We start from the raw sequence: 16,145 nt of genomic DNA, 5'->3' as shown, positions 1-16,145 counted from the left end.
CTACTGGCTGAGCCAACAGATTTCATTGCTGCAGGGGTAGTTGAATAATTAGTGTCTGTCCTTTGGCTCAAAAGTATTACATTCTTCTCCATTTTTTCCCTTTACACCAGCCTCTGGCATTATACTCCTGTTCATTTTCTTCCGTATACACCTGACGTATTTTGAATATTAAACTTGAATGCTTACTTTTAACTCCCTAATCAGATCAGAAAATGACCTACTACCTTCTCCAAAATTTCAAGACTTCATTAAAATGCTAAGAAGTAAAAAGATTTTTTAATGTAATTAAATCTTGTATATAATTATCAGATTTTTTAAAAATAGCTAATGAAGAAAAAACCAGCATTGTGGTTCTCCTGATTTACGAAAGAAGAGTCTTACAGGACTACCTAGGAAGTTTTCAATTATTCACATCGTTCTGTTGGGAATGAACTCTAGAGGACAGGATAACTACCATTGTTTTGGCTTGCATACAAACTTCATTCAAGGGAAATTAGTGTAACCAAACAAGAGGGATTTTTGTAGCTTAGAAGCCTCTTTTGTGTAAATACACACATGCTTCCATGGATTCAGTCTTGTACTAATGCCAAAAGTATTGGTACAGTAGCTTGCTCACCAGAGCACAAAACAAAGGACATTTGCATAAGATTGAAGTTCATCTGTTAGATTTATTATTTTTAGTATACATTGTATTTTCAAAAGGTAAACAGAGTGGTGTTACCAATGCAGTCTAAATAGTTTGAGGGTATAAATTTAAGCAGTAAATCACTGCTGATTTTTTTGCTTTATTCACACATAATTTTAAGCTATGAAAAAAGCTATTCACCATTAGACAAAAAAATCCTGAGCTTTTAAAATTATGTTTTAATGTCTAAGGAATTGCATGTTACCTCCACGTTAACAGCAAATGAGTTCAGCATGAGTACAACGGTTACCGTAAGAATTAATAATGATTGACCACTAGTAATTGTGATGAATTGCCAGACTGCTTATTGAAGATTTGGGCGATCTACTTCCAGGACTCTGCCCTTTGTGCTTCTGTAGATATATCTTAATACCCACCACAATTTATAGTAAAGCATTTTTCATGGGTTTACCAGAAGCATCAATGCTGAGTAAACAGTAGCCCTAGTTCAATGGCATGCTTACACACATGTCCACGTTTTATTGCATGAGCTTTTACACATTGGCTTCAACTCTGAGCACAAAGAAGAAGTCACTGCAACCTTTAATGCTTCAGTTAATGTGATAAGGGCATAATAATTCTATATTTTACCCATATTTTTTCTTTCTCCAAGTGCAGTCAACACCCAATCCTAATTTTAAAAGCCTGTGAGTTATCAGAGGTCTTGTCATTCTTTACTGGATGTCTTTTCTTGAGATCAGAGGTGTGTGCTCAGTTGTAATTTTATTGTCTTTTGCTCAGCTCCAAGATTAAGTAATCTACCAATACTGAAAGTCAGCTTGATCATTTATTTCTTCTGAAACCTGAAATCAGGCAGTGCAGTCTTCATTCTGTAATAATTTAATTTCAATATAACAATGCTTTTTAAATTTCTTTTTCTTTCTTGCCAGAGAGTTCAAATGCTTTTTTTTTTCCTTCTTCTTCCCCAGTCAATCATTAACATTCAAAGCTCTTTAAAGCCCTTTAATGTCTACATTGTATGACCTTCTGTATGAGTGGTGGTCATATTTTGTGTCACTGCTGCTCTTGAAGTCTCAGGCTTGTTTATCCCACCTGGAGACACATATTTGTTTGGTCTGTTAATACTAATTTCTGTCAAAGATGCTGAAGCCTGAATGTTATTTCCATGACTCAGTTTTACTGTTTGTTTTTCTTGATTTTAAATATTTAGGTTTAAATGTTCAAAATAATTAAAGGTGGCAACATTTAATTGAGAAAAGTGACTTATGTCTTTCCAAATATACTCTCTTCTGAGTATCTGTCCTTCAGGAAAAATTCTCTCTCTCGGTGTACAGAGTATTGGTATCCTTTGCTGATAGAGACATAAATTCTTCTAATTTATCTAGTATTCTATTTTACTTAGTGTTGTTTAATTTCATAGTCATCATAATTGGGGGAGAGTTGGGAATACCTGTTACAGTTGCTGTGCAGAGGGTATTCCGTGGCTGAGACATTACTTCGCTTCTGATTTCTAAGATTCTAAGACTTCTTAAAAATCTTAAAATTTCTCTTACTTGACCAGGACAGCAAGAGATTTTTTTTTTTTTAACTTTTATAATTCTTTTTTAATTATTATTTATTATATCATCAAAAAATTGAAATAAAGTTATAGGTGCAGAAGAGCTCATTGCACTTCATAACTGAAGAGGTTATGGACAAGGCTTGCTGCACCCAGTGGTTTTCTCGCCTGCTGCTTGTTTGCAGGTGTGAGCACCAGAGGAAGTGACTGGGATTTCATCTTATTTTAGTCTTCTTACAGGTCTGCGAAATGGATTAGCTCTCTAGTGGTGGTGGTGTTTCCTTCTCTTCAATTTTATGGCAAGTTCACATCAGAGTAGTAAGACTCTGAGACCACCCAGTGGGCTGTGCCATGGCCCCGAGGCTGTCTAGTGGCCCATGTGACTGTTCTGTTCTAGGAGAATACAGGAAGAACAAAGTATCACCTTTTTTAAAAACATTTGGGTTTTTTGCCCTGCTCTTTCAAACTAGGGTGTAGATCGAATAGCTGCTCTGCAAATGCCTTGTGTCCCTTCACCCCAGAAGTATGCTAGTTGCACAGGCAGAACAACTGTGAAGTATTGTGCAAGGATTGCCACTTAGTGGTTGAAAAGTTTTCCTGTGTGGAAATAGGATGGATGGTTTGGGATTGCTTTACATTGGTGCCTTTAAACTCTGACGAGAGTCCCAGAAAGGCGTACTTTGCCTCCTGAGCAGATCAAGCCCACCACACCTGCAGTGCATATATCACTTATGTAGTGTTCAAATCAAATTTGTGGAATCTGCTTGTGCTGTACAATGCTCTCATCTTACTCAGTGTCTATGATGGTAACTCTTAAGCAGAGAATGGAAAAGAAGCCATCTCTTAGGGACAGAGATTTTAATTACCTCTTGCCCTAGAGAGAGCTGTCCTCCCAGGTTAGAGCGGCAAGTATTGGAAGGGCACTGTGGGAAAGATTAGCGAGAGGCTCCTTTACCAAGCCATGGTTGCAAATCAATAGAGGCTTTCAGCTGTCAGTGCAACCAATGCCTAACCATGAGCGCAAATATTTACTCCTACTGAAAACAGAGAGAATTTGCAAAAAAAAAGAAACATATTTCCATTCCTTTATTTAGTCATAGAATCAATATAAATGATTTGAGGACGTGGAGAATTCAAAGTGCTCCAGGATAGTACTCACTTGAGTATACAGCTCATTCTCACAGACCAAAGCTTTCACTCTGCAAGGAGAAAAATACCAGCACAGCAGGTCACTCTTGGCATAAACACTTCCGATGTGTATGTGCTCCTTTAACATTTAATTTTAGTCAGAATGGACTGATATTTCTCCATAACATTTAGCTTGCTTTCTTTTGTGCAACAGAAAGTGTAAAGCTGTCGATAATTTTTAAAGTACCCATTTCTGTGACACCTGCATGATATTTTTTAATATTTGCCGAATTGATAATGTTCATGGTAGCAGAGTATACTGCGCAATAAACTGCTTTTGTGGCTGATTAAATGCCAAAGTGAAGTGGAGGTATTCAGCAACTGCAAAAGCCGTTTATTTAGTATATGCCAATGCCATGAACATTATTCCTGTTACACAAGATTTGCTATACCCTAATGTACAGAAGTACAAAAGAAATTGTTTCCTTTTCTTGTGAGGGTTGCAATTGCTGTGCAGCTTCAATCTCACACTTCACACTGATATGACATTTGGGAATGTAGCTAGGTTGAGTGGCTTGAGAAAGAGACTGGTTTACACAGTGAATAATTATTTAAAGTAGTTCTTTGTGTAGGAAAAGCCTTATGTGGCTGGGTACGCTGAACTAAATTAACTGTAGTATGCAAATTCTCCAACTTTGGCCATTTAACTTTCAATGGGAAGACTTCCCTTTCGCTGCTGTGTTGTCCCTTGGGAGCTTTGGCCTGGGGAAAACAGATGTAGTCTTGATTATTGGGTTTACCTGGAGACTTGTTGATGCATGTTTGCCGGTATTGCTCTCCCTTGCTGGCCAGTGCCACCAGCTGATATGACAAGAAGCTGCAGCCATTTCCTGTCCTTTTTCGCATAACTTCTTTCTCAAGATAGAAGTTGGCATGAGCTGTACTTAATCCTGACATTTTTCTCAAGGGGAAAGGAATTTTTTTTCTTTTTGGTGCTTAGATAGGTTATAAGAGAATGGTTTCATCCTGGTTGGATGAAGTACCTTATTGACATATATTTCTTGTGCCATGCTATTCCTTCATGATAACATCAGTTACAGAAACATCCTACAATTTGATTAGATGCAAAATGAGAAAAATAAATAATTATGATGATTTTATTGACTTCTCTCTTAATATATGTTATATATGTTGGAAATGAAGGGCCATGTAGCACCAAACTGTCATTCTTCTTTCTAATTTCTTTTTTTGCATGTTGATTTAATATCGTGTCATTCATTTTCTATAGATTATTTCTTTTTCGTAAGTATTTCCTCATGAATTCTCTGACTGAGGAAGGGTTGTAGGCTTTTTAATTCCATTGTCATTCATGTTTGTTGTTACCCTCAGAGATGACAATTGCTTAATTTACAGTTCACCTGCCATTCTTTTCTTTGTATAGAAGAAGCTGCGGCAGAGAAAGCTGGTATTCCACCCCTACAGTTTGAACAATGTCATCCGTTTGCTGTCCACAGGATCTTCAAGAGTTGCAGTCTGCACTCTTTCTTTGCAGAAGATTATCATTTATTGCTACAGAGTGATAAACTTTTCTAGTAGCTGTTTCTCAAATTTGACTACTAAATTGCATATGCAAGTGAGCAAACACAAATAAGCCACGATCTATTTTTATAGCTGTCTTCTGTTCTTCATTAGCTCAGAAGCTGGACAGTGGACTGCTAAATGCCTGTTGTTCTGTAAATAGGCTGGGACTAAAATACACGGGAGAAAGATTTCAACTGTATGGAAAGGATACCACTGACACATTTAAAGCAATATACCCTGTAGTTACAGTTTGAGTATGATCCATGAAAAGGAAGGTGTTTATCCATTTTCCACCTTCTATGGAATTACAGTTATAGGCACATGTTCTGGAGTCATTTTTTTGTCTCACACGTTAATGTTTGCTGTCCTGTGAAGTTGCTTCTGATTACAGAATGTTGGATACAGTAGTAATAACTCCATGGTCACTGAAGTCGGTGACTAAGAGAGGGGTGATCCTTCAGTGTTTTACTTCTGCAGATTACTGTGTGGTAGAGAATGAGGCTGTGAAGACCCTTCCTCTCTTCCAGGTTAAAACCCCCTGTCGCTATTTCATTCTCAAAATGATTCAGACTGCGGTTGCCTAAGAACATAATTTTGAGAATACGAACAACCCTGATACCTAGCCTTGTACGCTAAAGGGAGATGCAGTAAGCCCACATAGCAGCTTCGCACTGGGGAGAAAAAAGAGTTTGGACTTTATTCACCACACTTCTAGTTTTATGCAGGTATGCCTGGTGCATTGGGGAAATTGTTTAGGAGCAATCAATCCTTGTGTGAAAATTGCCTTGTAATGCTGCTAAGGTCAGTGAGACCTTGGTTTATTTGCGACATAAGTGCTGCTTGAGTGACTTAGGATACTCCAACACCCATAGGAACAACCTTAACTTGCACACTAGAGGTTTTCAACGTTTTAGGACTGTGATTTCTTGCACACCTTGCTCATTTGGTACAGATCATACAGTGGGGTGAACTAATCAGAGTTCCATCAGCATTATCCCCCTGCCTTTGATATTGCTTAAACACTTTACTATAGTAGATGTTTAGGATCATAAATAAATGTCCTTTCTGTTTTTCCACTGCTCAAGCTAAGAACTTCTAGAAGTTTTTGTAGTAGCAATCTGTTACTGCAAACTTGATCGTGCCATTCTTCTGTGGTAGTGCTCGAAGTTGGATGTAATTCATGTGCAAAGTGTATGAGAATAATTATCAGTGACCTCTGTCAGGATTTGCTTTTCTGGTGTGATACTGGCTTTTGATTGAATCCCACTATAATTTCTGTTAAGACAGATAAGAACTCATGAGGAAATTCATCTCCCAACTACTTTTGGGGGGATAAGGGGTTAGCAGAGGACTATAGTCCAGTGGTTGGAATGCAGAATTAGGGTAGCAGGTCTTTTGTTTTCAGTTTTGCTTCTTTCTGATACGTGACTTAGTCTGGGATTTAGTTTTTTCATCTGTACAACTGGAATAATAATACTTGCAATTTGAGCCTTACAACGTGCTTTGAGACCAACAGTGAAAAGCTCTCAGTAATGTATTTATTGCATTCTGTTTATAGATGTTACAAGCAGTAGCTAGGAGAAATGAGAATAAAATGAAGCCAAACATGCTGATTTAAAAGCTAACTGTTAAAGCCAGGCCTGAACTAGTAAAATAGTTACCCACGTGCCAATGCCTCTCTTCATGTCGCTCAGAATTAAATTGCAGGGTTCCAACTGCTGTCAAAAAAAAAAAAAAAAAAAATTTCCAAGGTTATAACTATTTAATGGGGGGAAAATGACTAATTTCTGTCTCTTTAAATTTTGCGGTGGAGAAAATAAGGTGCTTTGATCTTTAAATGACAGCTTCCAGAGTCATTACATTGAATCGGTTAATCTCTCCCAGTAGTTACCTTATTCTCTGTTCCTCATGGGCATCCTCTTTCATGGTCTCAGTACTGAGCTTCAAATCAATGAACAAACTGTTACTGCTTCCAACACAGCCTGTCTAGTGAGCTTTCCTGCTTTCATGCATTGCCAAGCTCTTACCTCAAACCTTGGCATATCAAAGTGGAGAAGAGGTCTGGTAGTGCCGCATGTGTGTTAACCAGGCTAGCTCCATCATATTCATTTACACTGTATGGGTCAGGCAGTCCCTTGCCTCTTGACAAGAGAGATTTGTCAGAGGCTGCATGACCTGTCATTCCCAGGTGACATATGTAATTCAAAGCAGGTCAAGTGACATAACAGTGACTGTGAGTATCCTTGGTCATCCCTTTATCTATTTTAAAAAAATACTAACCAAAGCGGTAACTGATCTACGTATCTTTGTATGAGATATCCATGCCCAGACAAAAATAAGTTGCATTCTATGTTATCGTGCTGCTGACTGAATATTCTTTTTCTTCAGCCTGGTTTTCATTTCTCTTAGGAAAAAAAAAAAATTGAGAAATTTCCCAGTGTAAGCCCCATGAAGCACCTATGTTATGTACAGTATGAGGTATTTTATCTGCTAGTGCACAGCAAATGCTGTGAAGTAACACCTGGGAGTTTTTTTCGAGTTTTACCAGCTACTGCACATGCTGTATAAAACTCAGTAGCTGAGGTTCTGGAGCAGCATCTGTTCTCCTGCCCATGTTATTAAATTGTTCTTTTATGTGAAGAGGTTACAGTAGATGGTGAATCTTGTGCAAGTTCTATTAGAGTAATTTTGTGGTTTTAGACATAAAAGTTAGGCATCTAAAATGTAATGTAATTAAAAAATACCTCCTCCTCTCTTCCAGGAAATAAACCAAGATTTGGTGCAAGGTGAACATTTTTAGACAATTTTCTCTTCTGAGAGGGTAGTACCAGGAATTTTCCAAACCATTTGACATACAGTTCTTTTATTAGAAGCCACCTTCCATTAAGCAACAAGTAAGAAGGGTTTTTTCACTGATAATGACAGATTTACTGTATTAATATTCCTAAAAAAGACCTCAAATATATTATCTTCAGTCACACTTCAGTGAGGCAGAATTTCAGGTTAGGTGCTACACCTCAAAAAAGAATAACATTATTATGGTTGCAGAAATGTGTGTTTTTCTGTAGTGTGTCAGACCTTAAAGTCTTCTGTGCTTCTTCCAGCAACTTCAAAGGTATGTCCCCGAATACAAAAGCGAACCATGCTCATTCCCCTCTTTGTGTGACATATACAGTGCATTCAGTGTGCAGTATGGCAGCAACAAAAAGCATTGGGGTTGGAAATGTCACCTGAAGTTTACTGACCTGAGTGCTTTCTACCTGCACTTGAAAACAACATTTTCTGTTGCCTGTGCTAATCATCCATTCTTCTCTGCTTCCTAAGCTTATGGCTAGATCACACGAACCATTTCAAAATGAGAATTTTGCTCAATGTCTGTGAGAATAGTGCAGAATCGATTCCTACCTTCTGTGAAATTTTGCATTGTTTTATCAATAATATTTTCTTCATTTGTTTGATTGTGATTTGGGGCCAGAAGTAACAGAAATCTGAACACAGCATTTGATAATTAGCCAGAGGTAAGCCTTTCCTATGTGGGCACCAATAATCTTGTTTGTGCTGTCTTTGCTCAAGATCACCCTGTTTCTAATTCTCTGTTTAATAGTATTCCAGATTCTGTTATCAAAATCCTTCAGCTTTCTCCAATACTTTGCTGCCAGGTTTCTTACAAGTCTGATGGCCTAAGAGGTCCTTCTGTACCTAAGATACAACATTTCCTAATCCCCAAGGGTCCTCTAAAAATAATTTTATATATCAAGCTTCTCTGTTTCCATGGCCATGTGTAATTGTGCATATACCTTTTTAAAGATACTTACTTTAGAAGATGGAGAGAATTAAGGAAAAAGTTCAACTTAACTTAAACTAAAGTATCTCGGTATTACTATTTGACACTTCAATATTATCTTTGTTCATTTTATTCTACACATACCTTCATCTGGGTTTTCTCCACTTCTGTGTTCTTTGCAATGTTGGATTCAATCCTTAATATCCCATGCCTCGGAGGAAAAGAGAGAGCAATTGTTACAGATGAGTGGGTCAGTGGCAAGGAAAACAGTCCCAGGGATGAGCAAAGCAAAGCTGGTATATTTCCTACACTGGGACTTCTAGAGGAGGAAGGATTGATAGGTGCTCTTACACTACCTTTCTGAAACTTTGAGATTTTTAATACAGTTACATGTCCTTGTTGTATCAGTCTAAAGTCCCCTCTGTCATACTACCATGGCAAAAAGCCTTTAAAAAGAATTGAGAACATCCTTGCACTTTATGGTACAATGATTTGAATGTGATTCCTCACTGGAGCTGGTAAGAATAAACACATAGAATAATATACTTTAAAAAAAAAAAACTTAAAAAAACCCACCCAAAACCTAACCTCAGTTTAGTAAGAGTAAAACCACAGTAAGTGTAGCAGTATGTATATATAACATGAATTCTGTGTGTAATTTCCAATTTTTTTCGTGATAAAGTTTTCTCAGCATAATTTTGTAATTCTAAAAATGGAAAATTGTGTCTGTATTTTTGTCTGATACTTACCAGGGTAATTTATTCCTGAAAAAGAAAAGGGAAAACCTGCATATTTCATCATATAAAGAGTGCGGACAAATCTTGTTTCTCATAGGAGCTAAGGCAGTTACACCTTTCTGAAAACTGTGCGAACACAAAATAAGATTTCTTTTTACTCTGCCACTAATAGATGAGCACGTCAGGCAATACACCATAAGAAAATAAATGACAGTTAGTGATACTTATAATAATTAGTGTACTTTTGCTAATGCATCTGAACGTTTCACAGAATTTTAAGGGAAGTGGAGCATTCACATTTTACTGGTGAAGCTAAAGAGTAGATTTTTCGATGGCTACAACTGTTACTGCAACCTCACTAAAATTAAAGGAGGTTAGATTTCTAACTGATGCACCTTTGAAAATGAAATTTCAGTTACCTGGGAAAGGTTATACACAAAGTCTGTCTTGAAGAAGAAAGAAAAGCATATCTTGAGATCACAGTTGTGTTCATTTGTAGCATGTTGTGTCTGTATTTCTGCATTCTGACTGAAAGACTTCTGTTATTTTAATTTTTTTTTTTTCTCCTCCTTCAGGTCTCATGGAAACCTCCTCTGATACAGAATGGTGAAATCCTTAACTATGAGATTCGCATGCCTGATCCACGAATTGTCATTACTGGGAATACTTCATCAACATTAAGTCATTTGGTGACTAATCTTATACCCTATACAAACTACTCGGTCACTGTAATAGCTTGTTCTGGAGGTGATGGCTTTCTAGGAGGCTGCACAGAGAGTTTGCCCACCAGCGTGACTACACCTTCAACGGTTCCTCAGAGTGTTAGTCCATTGTCTGTGACTCCAATCAGCGAGTCCTTTATTGCCATTTCTTGGCAACCACCACTAAGGCCAAATGGTCCTCATCTGAGGTAAGCTTTTAGTTGCAGCTGAGATGGCAGTTTTCTTCTCCTTACCTAAATTTGACTCAAAAAATTCTGGGCAATGCAAACTTTATGATGTGATATCTTCATTTCTGACCTTTTGAAGTTCCTTTTTAGGGTCCAGGAGTCCGTGAGTGGACTCATGGAAAGTGGGTATGTCTAGAAGCAGATAGCACGGTGAGCTTTGAATTGTTTTGAACTTATGAGGAGTCAGGGTTATTTAAAGCAAGTGTGGTGTGTGTACTGTGGCATTCACTTTGCAGAACACATTCGGGAAGGCTCTGGGTCTTTCAGATCACTGCTGTGTGAAGAGCCAGAAGGAGCAAGCACAGGATATTTGCAAAGTCATAACTGGTTTGGGCTGCAACATCAGCCACGTTTTCGTGGTCAGTTAAGGCAACACGTTCCACCAACAAAATGACAAGAAACGTATGAGATCTCTCTGAACACAAATATTTAACCCATCCAATATTCTCAATACTCTGTGGGGGTTATTCTACATAAAGAGAAAGTGACCATGGTAGCATGATGACATGAAATAAGCTTCAAAACTTAACTGATTAATAAATTGGAAATGAGAGAATGTGTGAGAAAAATGGAAGTTAAAATGCTACAAGTTTGGTGGCAGAGCCAAAAATGGGAAATGCAAGGAAGTGCTGGGTAGAGCTGGCTCGATTTCACCGCAGGAACTAGAGAAAGGTGTCTCTTCTGAGATTTGTCTATACCAATGGGATGGGGGATCTTGACTTGAATTTGTTGATTACTGACTGTGTGTGTGTATACATAAAAAAAAAAAAAAGAAACTTGAGTGCATGAAGATTTATAAAGACCAATATATCTCTATACATACACAATAAAAAAAAGCCAAACAAATCTTTCATTCTAGTGCTTTAACATATTAGGAAACATTGTGCATGGAATTATATCTCTGTACTTCATATGTTCTGATTAGTAGCTCTCTTCTAGGTGCACTGATGGGTTCAATAATTATCACGTAATGCCCTTTCAGTTGCGTTATGTTATTACAGCACAGTAGCTTGACTCTTTCTTCAGGCTTAATTAGGGCACACTACAACTGAATGAAATGATGATTGCTCTACAGTAAAATTTGAAGTTTTTGAAAAGCAGTCTCTGTTATTCTGGGGTTAACAACGTGACCATTTTACCATACATTACCGAAATAATTCAGCACAACCTACATCTGAAGACTTCATTTCCTTCATGGTGTGCCATGCTGCCCTCAACAAGAACAACCACTGAAGCAGCTGCTCTGTACAGCATGATGGAGCAAGAAGTCTGCAGCAAGCAGAGTAGCAGCAGCAGCTGCCAGTGGGGGTGATTTACACATGATCACCATTCATGAAATATATTGGACAGAATATGCCAGGACTGTTCCTAATAAAACTGCAATGATCTGTCTTTGGGTTCTGTTGACACTGATGAACCACTCATGTGAGAGTTGTTCTTGGGGTATAAAGTCATCTGAATTTTTGATAGAGTTGGAGTTTAATTAGTTTTTGCTATTTAATTTCTGAGGTTTTACTCCCCACTTCTGCAGTAATTTGGTTTGGCATCACTAAGGTCAGTGGCACAATGTTTGTTTGTGCCTGTTGAGGATTATTCCCCAAACTCAAGGGCGAAAGTTTTTGGAAGTCACGCAGGTACATCCTAGCTGCTATGGAGCACAGGAAGTCTCAGCTCTCTTGCAAGAGAGCTTCTCAGTTGATTTCTGGTTTTTGAAGCAATGTGAAATCACTGTATGCAGTACCTAAAAAACCTCTTAATTCAGGGTCTCAAATCTGGAATGGTATTGTCCAACATTTCCTCATCAGACTGGAGATGATCTTAACCTGAAAAAGGTAAGTGTCAAATTACACATGAAACCAGTGGTCAGAAAGAGCATTGCAACGGGGTGGTGATCCACACCAAGGCATTCTGCAGAATGCTTAAACACAGAAGGAAACATTTTCACAAAAAAGTGCTTAAAGATCTGCTTGAGTATCCACATACTTTTGACCGGAATTTAGCAGTAACACCTTTCCAAAATGGGGGGCAGGGAACGGATGATACACAGCAGCTCAGCCCTTTAGAGAATCAAGTTGCATATTTAAGGGAATATATATGTATATGACCCTACTTTGCTGGGCATCACTGGAAACACTATTGCAACTATAGTTTGATTAAAACTGCAGCTCACCATTGAAAGCAATTCCAGAGTGGCTCTAAAACTGGTAGGAAGTGTAAAAACATCTGGCGCCTTAAAAAAGAACCATCAAACTGAACCAAAAGTCCTATTAAAAAACTCCTGTGAAATGTAATAAGGAGCAAGAATCCTAAAGATTTTGAACAACTTTATATCATTTGATTTCATTTAGAGTACAGTTTTCTCTGTAATCCATAGAATGATTAGGAAATGCAAAATATGTTATCCCCTTTAGTTTGTGTAGACATGAAGTGATTTAATCTTTGATAAATTCCATAAAAGTTTTGTGTAAAAGATGACAAAGAGTGAGTGATGCAGAATGGGTGGAAGGCATGTTGTCAGAATCAGGCAGTCTCATGGCTGACCTGATGAAAGATGGGCTTTAGCTGACCTGCTGTTTGGAACAGAGACAGGAATACAGCTTCACATACCAATTAAAACCGGGATGAAATAGTTTGGTCTTTCAAGCTCACATCATGAACGTCTACCCAAATACAAAGGTGTCTTGCTAAGGTCTACAGATGGAACAGTTAACTCATTCTACGCCTGTTTGTCGCCCGTATTTTACACTGTGGTTATTTGCAAACACGTGTTAAACACAAATGCACACTTAAGTTGCTACTACCAGTAAAATAATAACAGCAATGCTATATGTTTCAGCACATTTGCAAGAGAGACATTGTCATTTCATATTCTGTAGCAGTCTGTGCATGTCAGATGGCATCAGTCAAGTCTGTATGAGACACTGTTACTGGGCTATTTGGACTTGATCTTCATAGCATTTCCACAAGTTTAAAATCTGCAAATCATTAAATAAACTCATTCTTTCAAATGGAAGTGCTTCATTTTCCATTTTCAAAGTAGGCTTTTTTACATAAATGAATATTTTAAATCATGAAACATTAAAAAGAATGTTTATCTCAGAAAGTTTACAGCTGTAAAAACAAAATAATGTGTGGCTTTAAAAAAAACAAACTGGGTTTTTTTGTGTAATAACATTAGTTGAGATAATCCTGGTGTTCTGCTTGTCTTTTGTGTTAGATATGAGCTCCTGAGACGTAAAATCCAGCAACCACTTGCATCAAATCCCCCTGAAGATTTAAATCTGTGGCACAATATTTACTCAGGAACTCAGTGGTTTTATGAAGATAAGGGTCTTAGCAGGTGAGATTACAAAAACTATAAAAACAAATGCTGGCATTTTGTATAGTGTATGTTTAATAGTTCAAAGTATTTCTTGTGTCTTTATGTAGTGAACATATTAATTATGTAATGAAATATTTTTTGTCATCATCTTTGGTATTAATCATTCTCATACGCAGGAATTTATTATTAGTCTGTCATTCCTGACTCATACATTGTTTTGCTCTGAAAAACAAATGAAAATAAAGATCTTGCGAAATTTTAGCATTGATATGCTCGTGCAATCAAAACATTTAGATTTATGTATGTATATGCTCTAGATTTGTGTGTTGGCAAAGTCATGGCAAAGGCAGAATGAATGTTTGAGAAGTCCTAGCTGGGAAACATTTGAAACTTGGTTTCAGCATTGTTTTTCTTACTTGGTTTTAAAATGCAAATTAACAGTTGCTTTAATATCTCCAAAGGCAAGAAGAGTATTTATTGCACTCTCAGCAGATCTAATTTAAGGGCAGCTTTGTGTTAGCTTCATTATGGTTAAATGCAGAGTGTTGGGAGTTCAGAAATGGGGGGTAGGTTCCGCTTCTCAGTATGTTACAGACCTACTGTGTGGTATAGAGCAAGGCATTTGCTCTTGATCAACCTTAGTTTCCGCACCTCGAAGTCAAGGCTACCACCCTTAAGACAAGCAGACACACACATTACGAACCTGTAATGGAAGATTCAACATGGATTCTGCACTGGTTTTTTGTAGGTAAAGTCTTGGGAAAACATTCATGGATGGTTTCAGGACGTGTGTGTTCTCTGTGCTTGTGGGCTGATGTGCTTTATGAGGACTACATGCCAGTCATTGCCCCTCAAATATCTGTACATTGCTTCTGCTTACTTTGATAAAAGCTGTGTGAGCATCCCTCCTGAGCACGATGTGAACCGGCAGAATGTGACCTCTGCTCCAGACTGTGGTATAGACCAAGCCGAGGGCTACTGCCTCTGGCTTGTTACTGCCTACTTGCTGAAAGTCACTGCTCATTTTCATCCTTTGCAATAATTGATCATGGAGCTGTTCTTTTACCCAGTCCTGGCCAAGTTCCATTTCTTTCTTAAACCATGTTTGAAATTCTACATAGAGTTTCCTTTGGTTTTAGTTTAGCTCATTTCAGCAGCGCTGATGTGTGCAGCAGTTATGTTAGCAGTTCAGAGCGGGTGATAAATTCTGACAGGGTCCCAGTGTCAAGTCATTAGGCACAATGACCTTTTGGGTTGAACGAGCTATGGCCAGAAAAGTGTGCCTAACCCTTAGATACACCTGAACACTTCTTTTGGAGAGAGTTCTGCAACTTGCATCTATGTTTTTGCAGTCAACAACTCAGGATGAAGGTGTGGCTGGAGAGATGCTGCTGCAGAGAGACACAAGCCTTATTTTTCACAGAAAGAAAATCCATATATCAGCATCTATTTTTATTTGTGTCATGTTTTAAGCATGTTTCAGAATTAGTGATTTTTTATTATATTCCTGCCAGAAGTTTATTTTCACAATGTTTTTTTTTTCAGATGGCTTTTTCATTTCTAGTAGGCTAGGCCAAACTTCTTTTGCTTTCACTGTTTGAAAAATGGATCTCAAATTCTCATCATTAAATTGCGAGAATAGATTCCATTCATCTTTGATTGCACCTGTGCTACAATGTCCAAGAGAATACTACATGTTTGCAAGCAACAGAAAGTGCAGAGAGAGAAATAAGATGTGTTATGTATATTGTCACTGTTCTTCTACCATGCTTATCATTACAGTTGGAGCTAGTTGAGATCCCATTAGTTTGCTTTCTTCTTAGTGGGACTGTTAAAGCTTAGCTCTTTTGAAAGTCAGACTGGATGGTTGCGTAATATAAAGTGCTATAGTAAAGCAATTAAAAAAAAAAAGTAAATATACTATGTGAGTGACTTTTCATTTTGTAGAGAAATCCCTAAATATTAGGCATTTGCTGTGTGTTCCTTTATTGCGTTTGTAGACAGCTATCCCAAAGTGCTGCAGCTTCGGTGAAAATTTGATCAAGACGATCCTGTGTTTCTGTGATTGCGTGGTTTTGTGGGGGGCTTTTTATGATGGAATTAATTTTGAGATTATGAAATCCCACTTAAAATACATTAAAATGCTATTTGATATAGAGAAGAAATTATGGAGTGAAAGTCACTTGGTTTACTAAATATACATGAAGTATTTAATAAAACTGTGTAAGTTGAATATACACAGTTCCGAAGAAAATTACTTTATTAAATGAGTTTGCATTCCTAGGTACTTTTTTTTGATGTTTTTGTTGTGGGAGAGTCTGGCTGTGTGGCGAATCACTTTTACAAATGAGACTCTGCAAGTTAAAATCAATGCGTTTCCCAAAAGAGGAAAAAAGCCTCATTTGATTAAATTCTGATCCAAATTTTGGCAGGTTGCCAC

At 37.6% G+C, this 16,145-nt stretch overlaps 1 protein-coding gene across 1 annotated transcript in view; it reads left to right on the top strand.

Moving 5' to 3' along the window:
• Positions 1 to 16,145, top strand: part of LOC104072384 (usherin-like) — a gene marked incomplete at its 5' end in the record, with an annotated part of 182,513 nt that overhangs the window by 54,107 nt on the left and 112,261 nt on the right. Inside the window, 2 exon segments of the mRNA XM_009572809.1 lie at positions 10,010 to 10,344; positions 13,601 to 13,723. Coding sequence (XP_009571104.1) covers positions 10,010 to 10,344; positions 13,601 to 13,723 — 458 coding nt within the window.

This window comes from Fulmarus glacialis, unplaced genomic scaffold (assembly GCF_000690835.1).
Source record: "Fulmarus glacialis isolate BGI_N327 unplaced genomic scaffold, ASM69083v1 scaffold1102, whole genome shotgun sequence".
Classification (NCBI taxonomy): domain Eukaryota; kingdom Metazoa; phylum Chordata; class Aves; order Procellariiformes; family Procellariidae; genus Fulmarus; species Fulmarus glacialis.
Note: the sequence above shows the minus strand (reverse complement) of the source record. Positions and strands in the feature narration are given on the sequence as shown.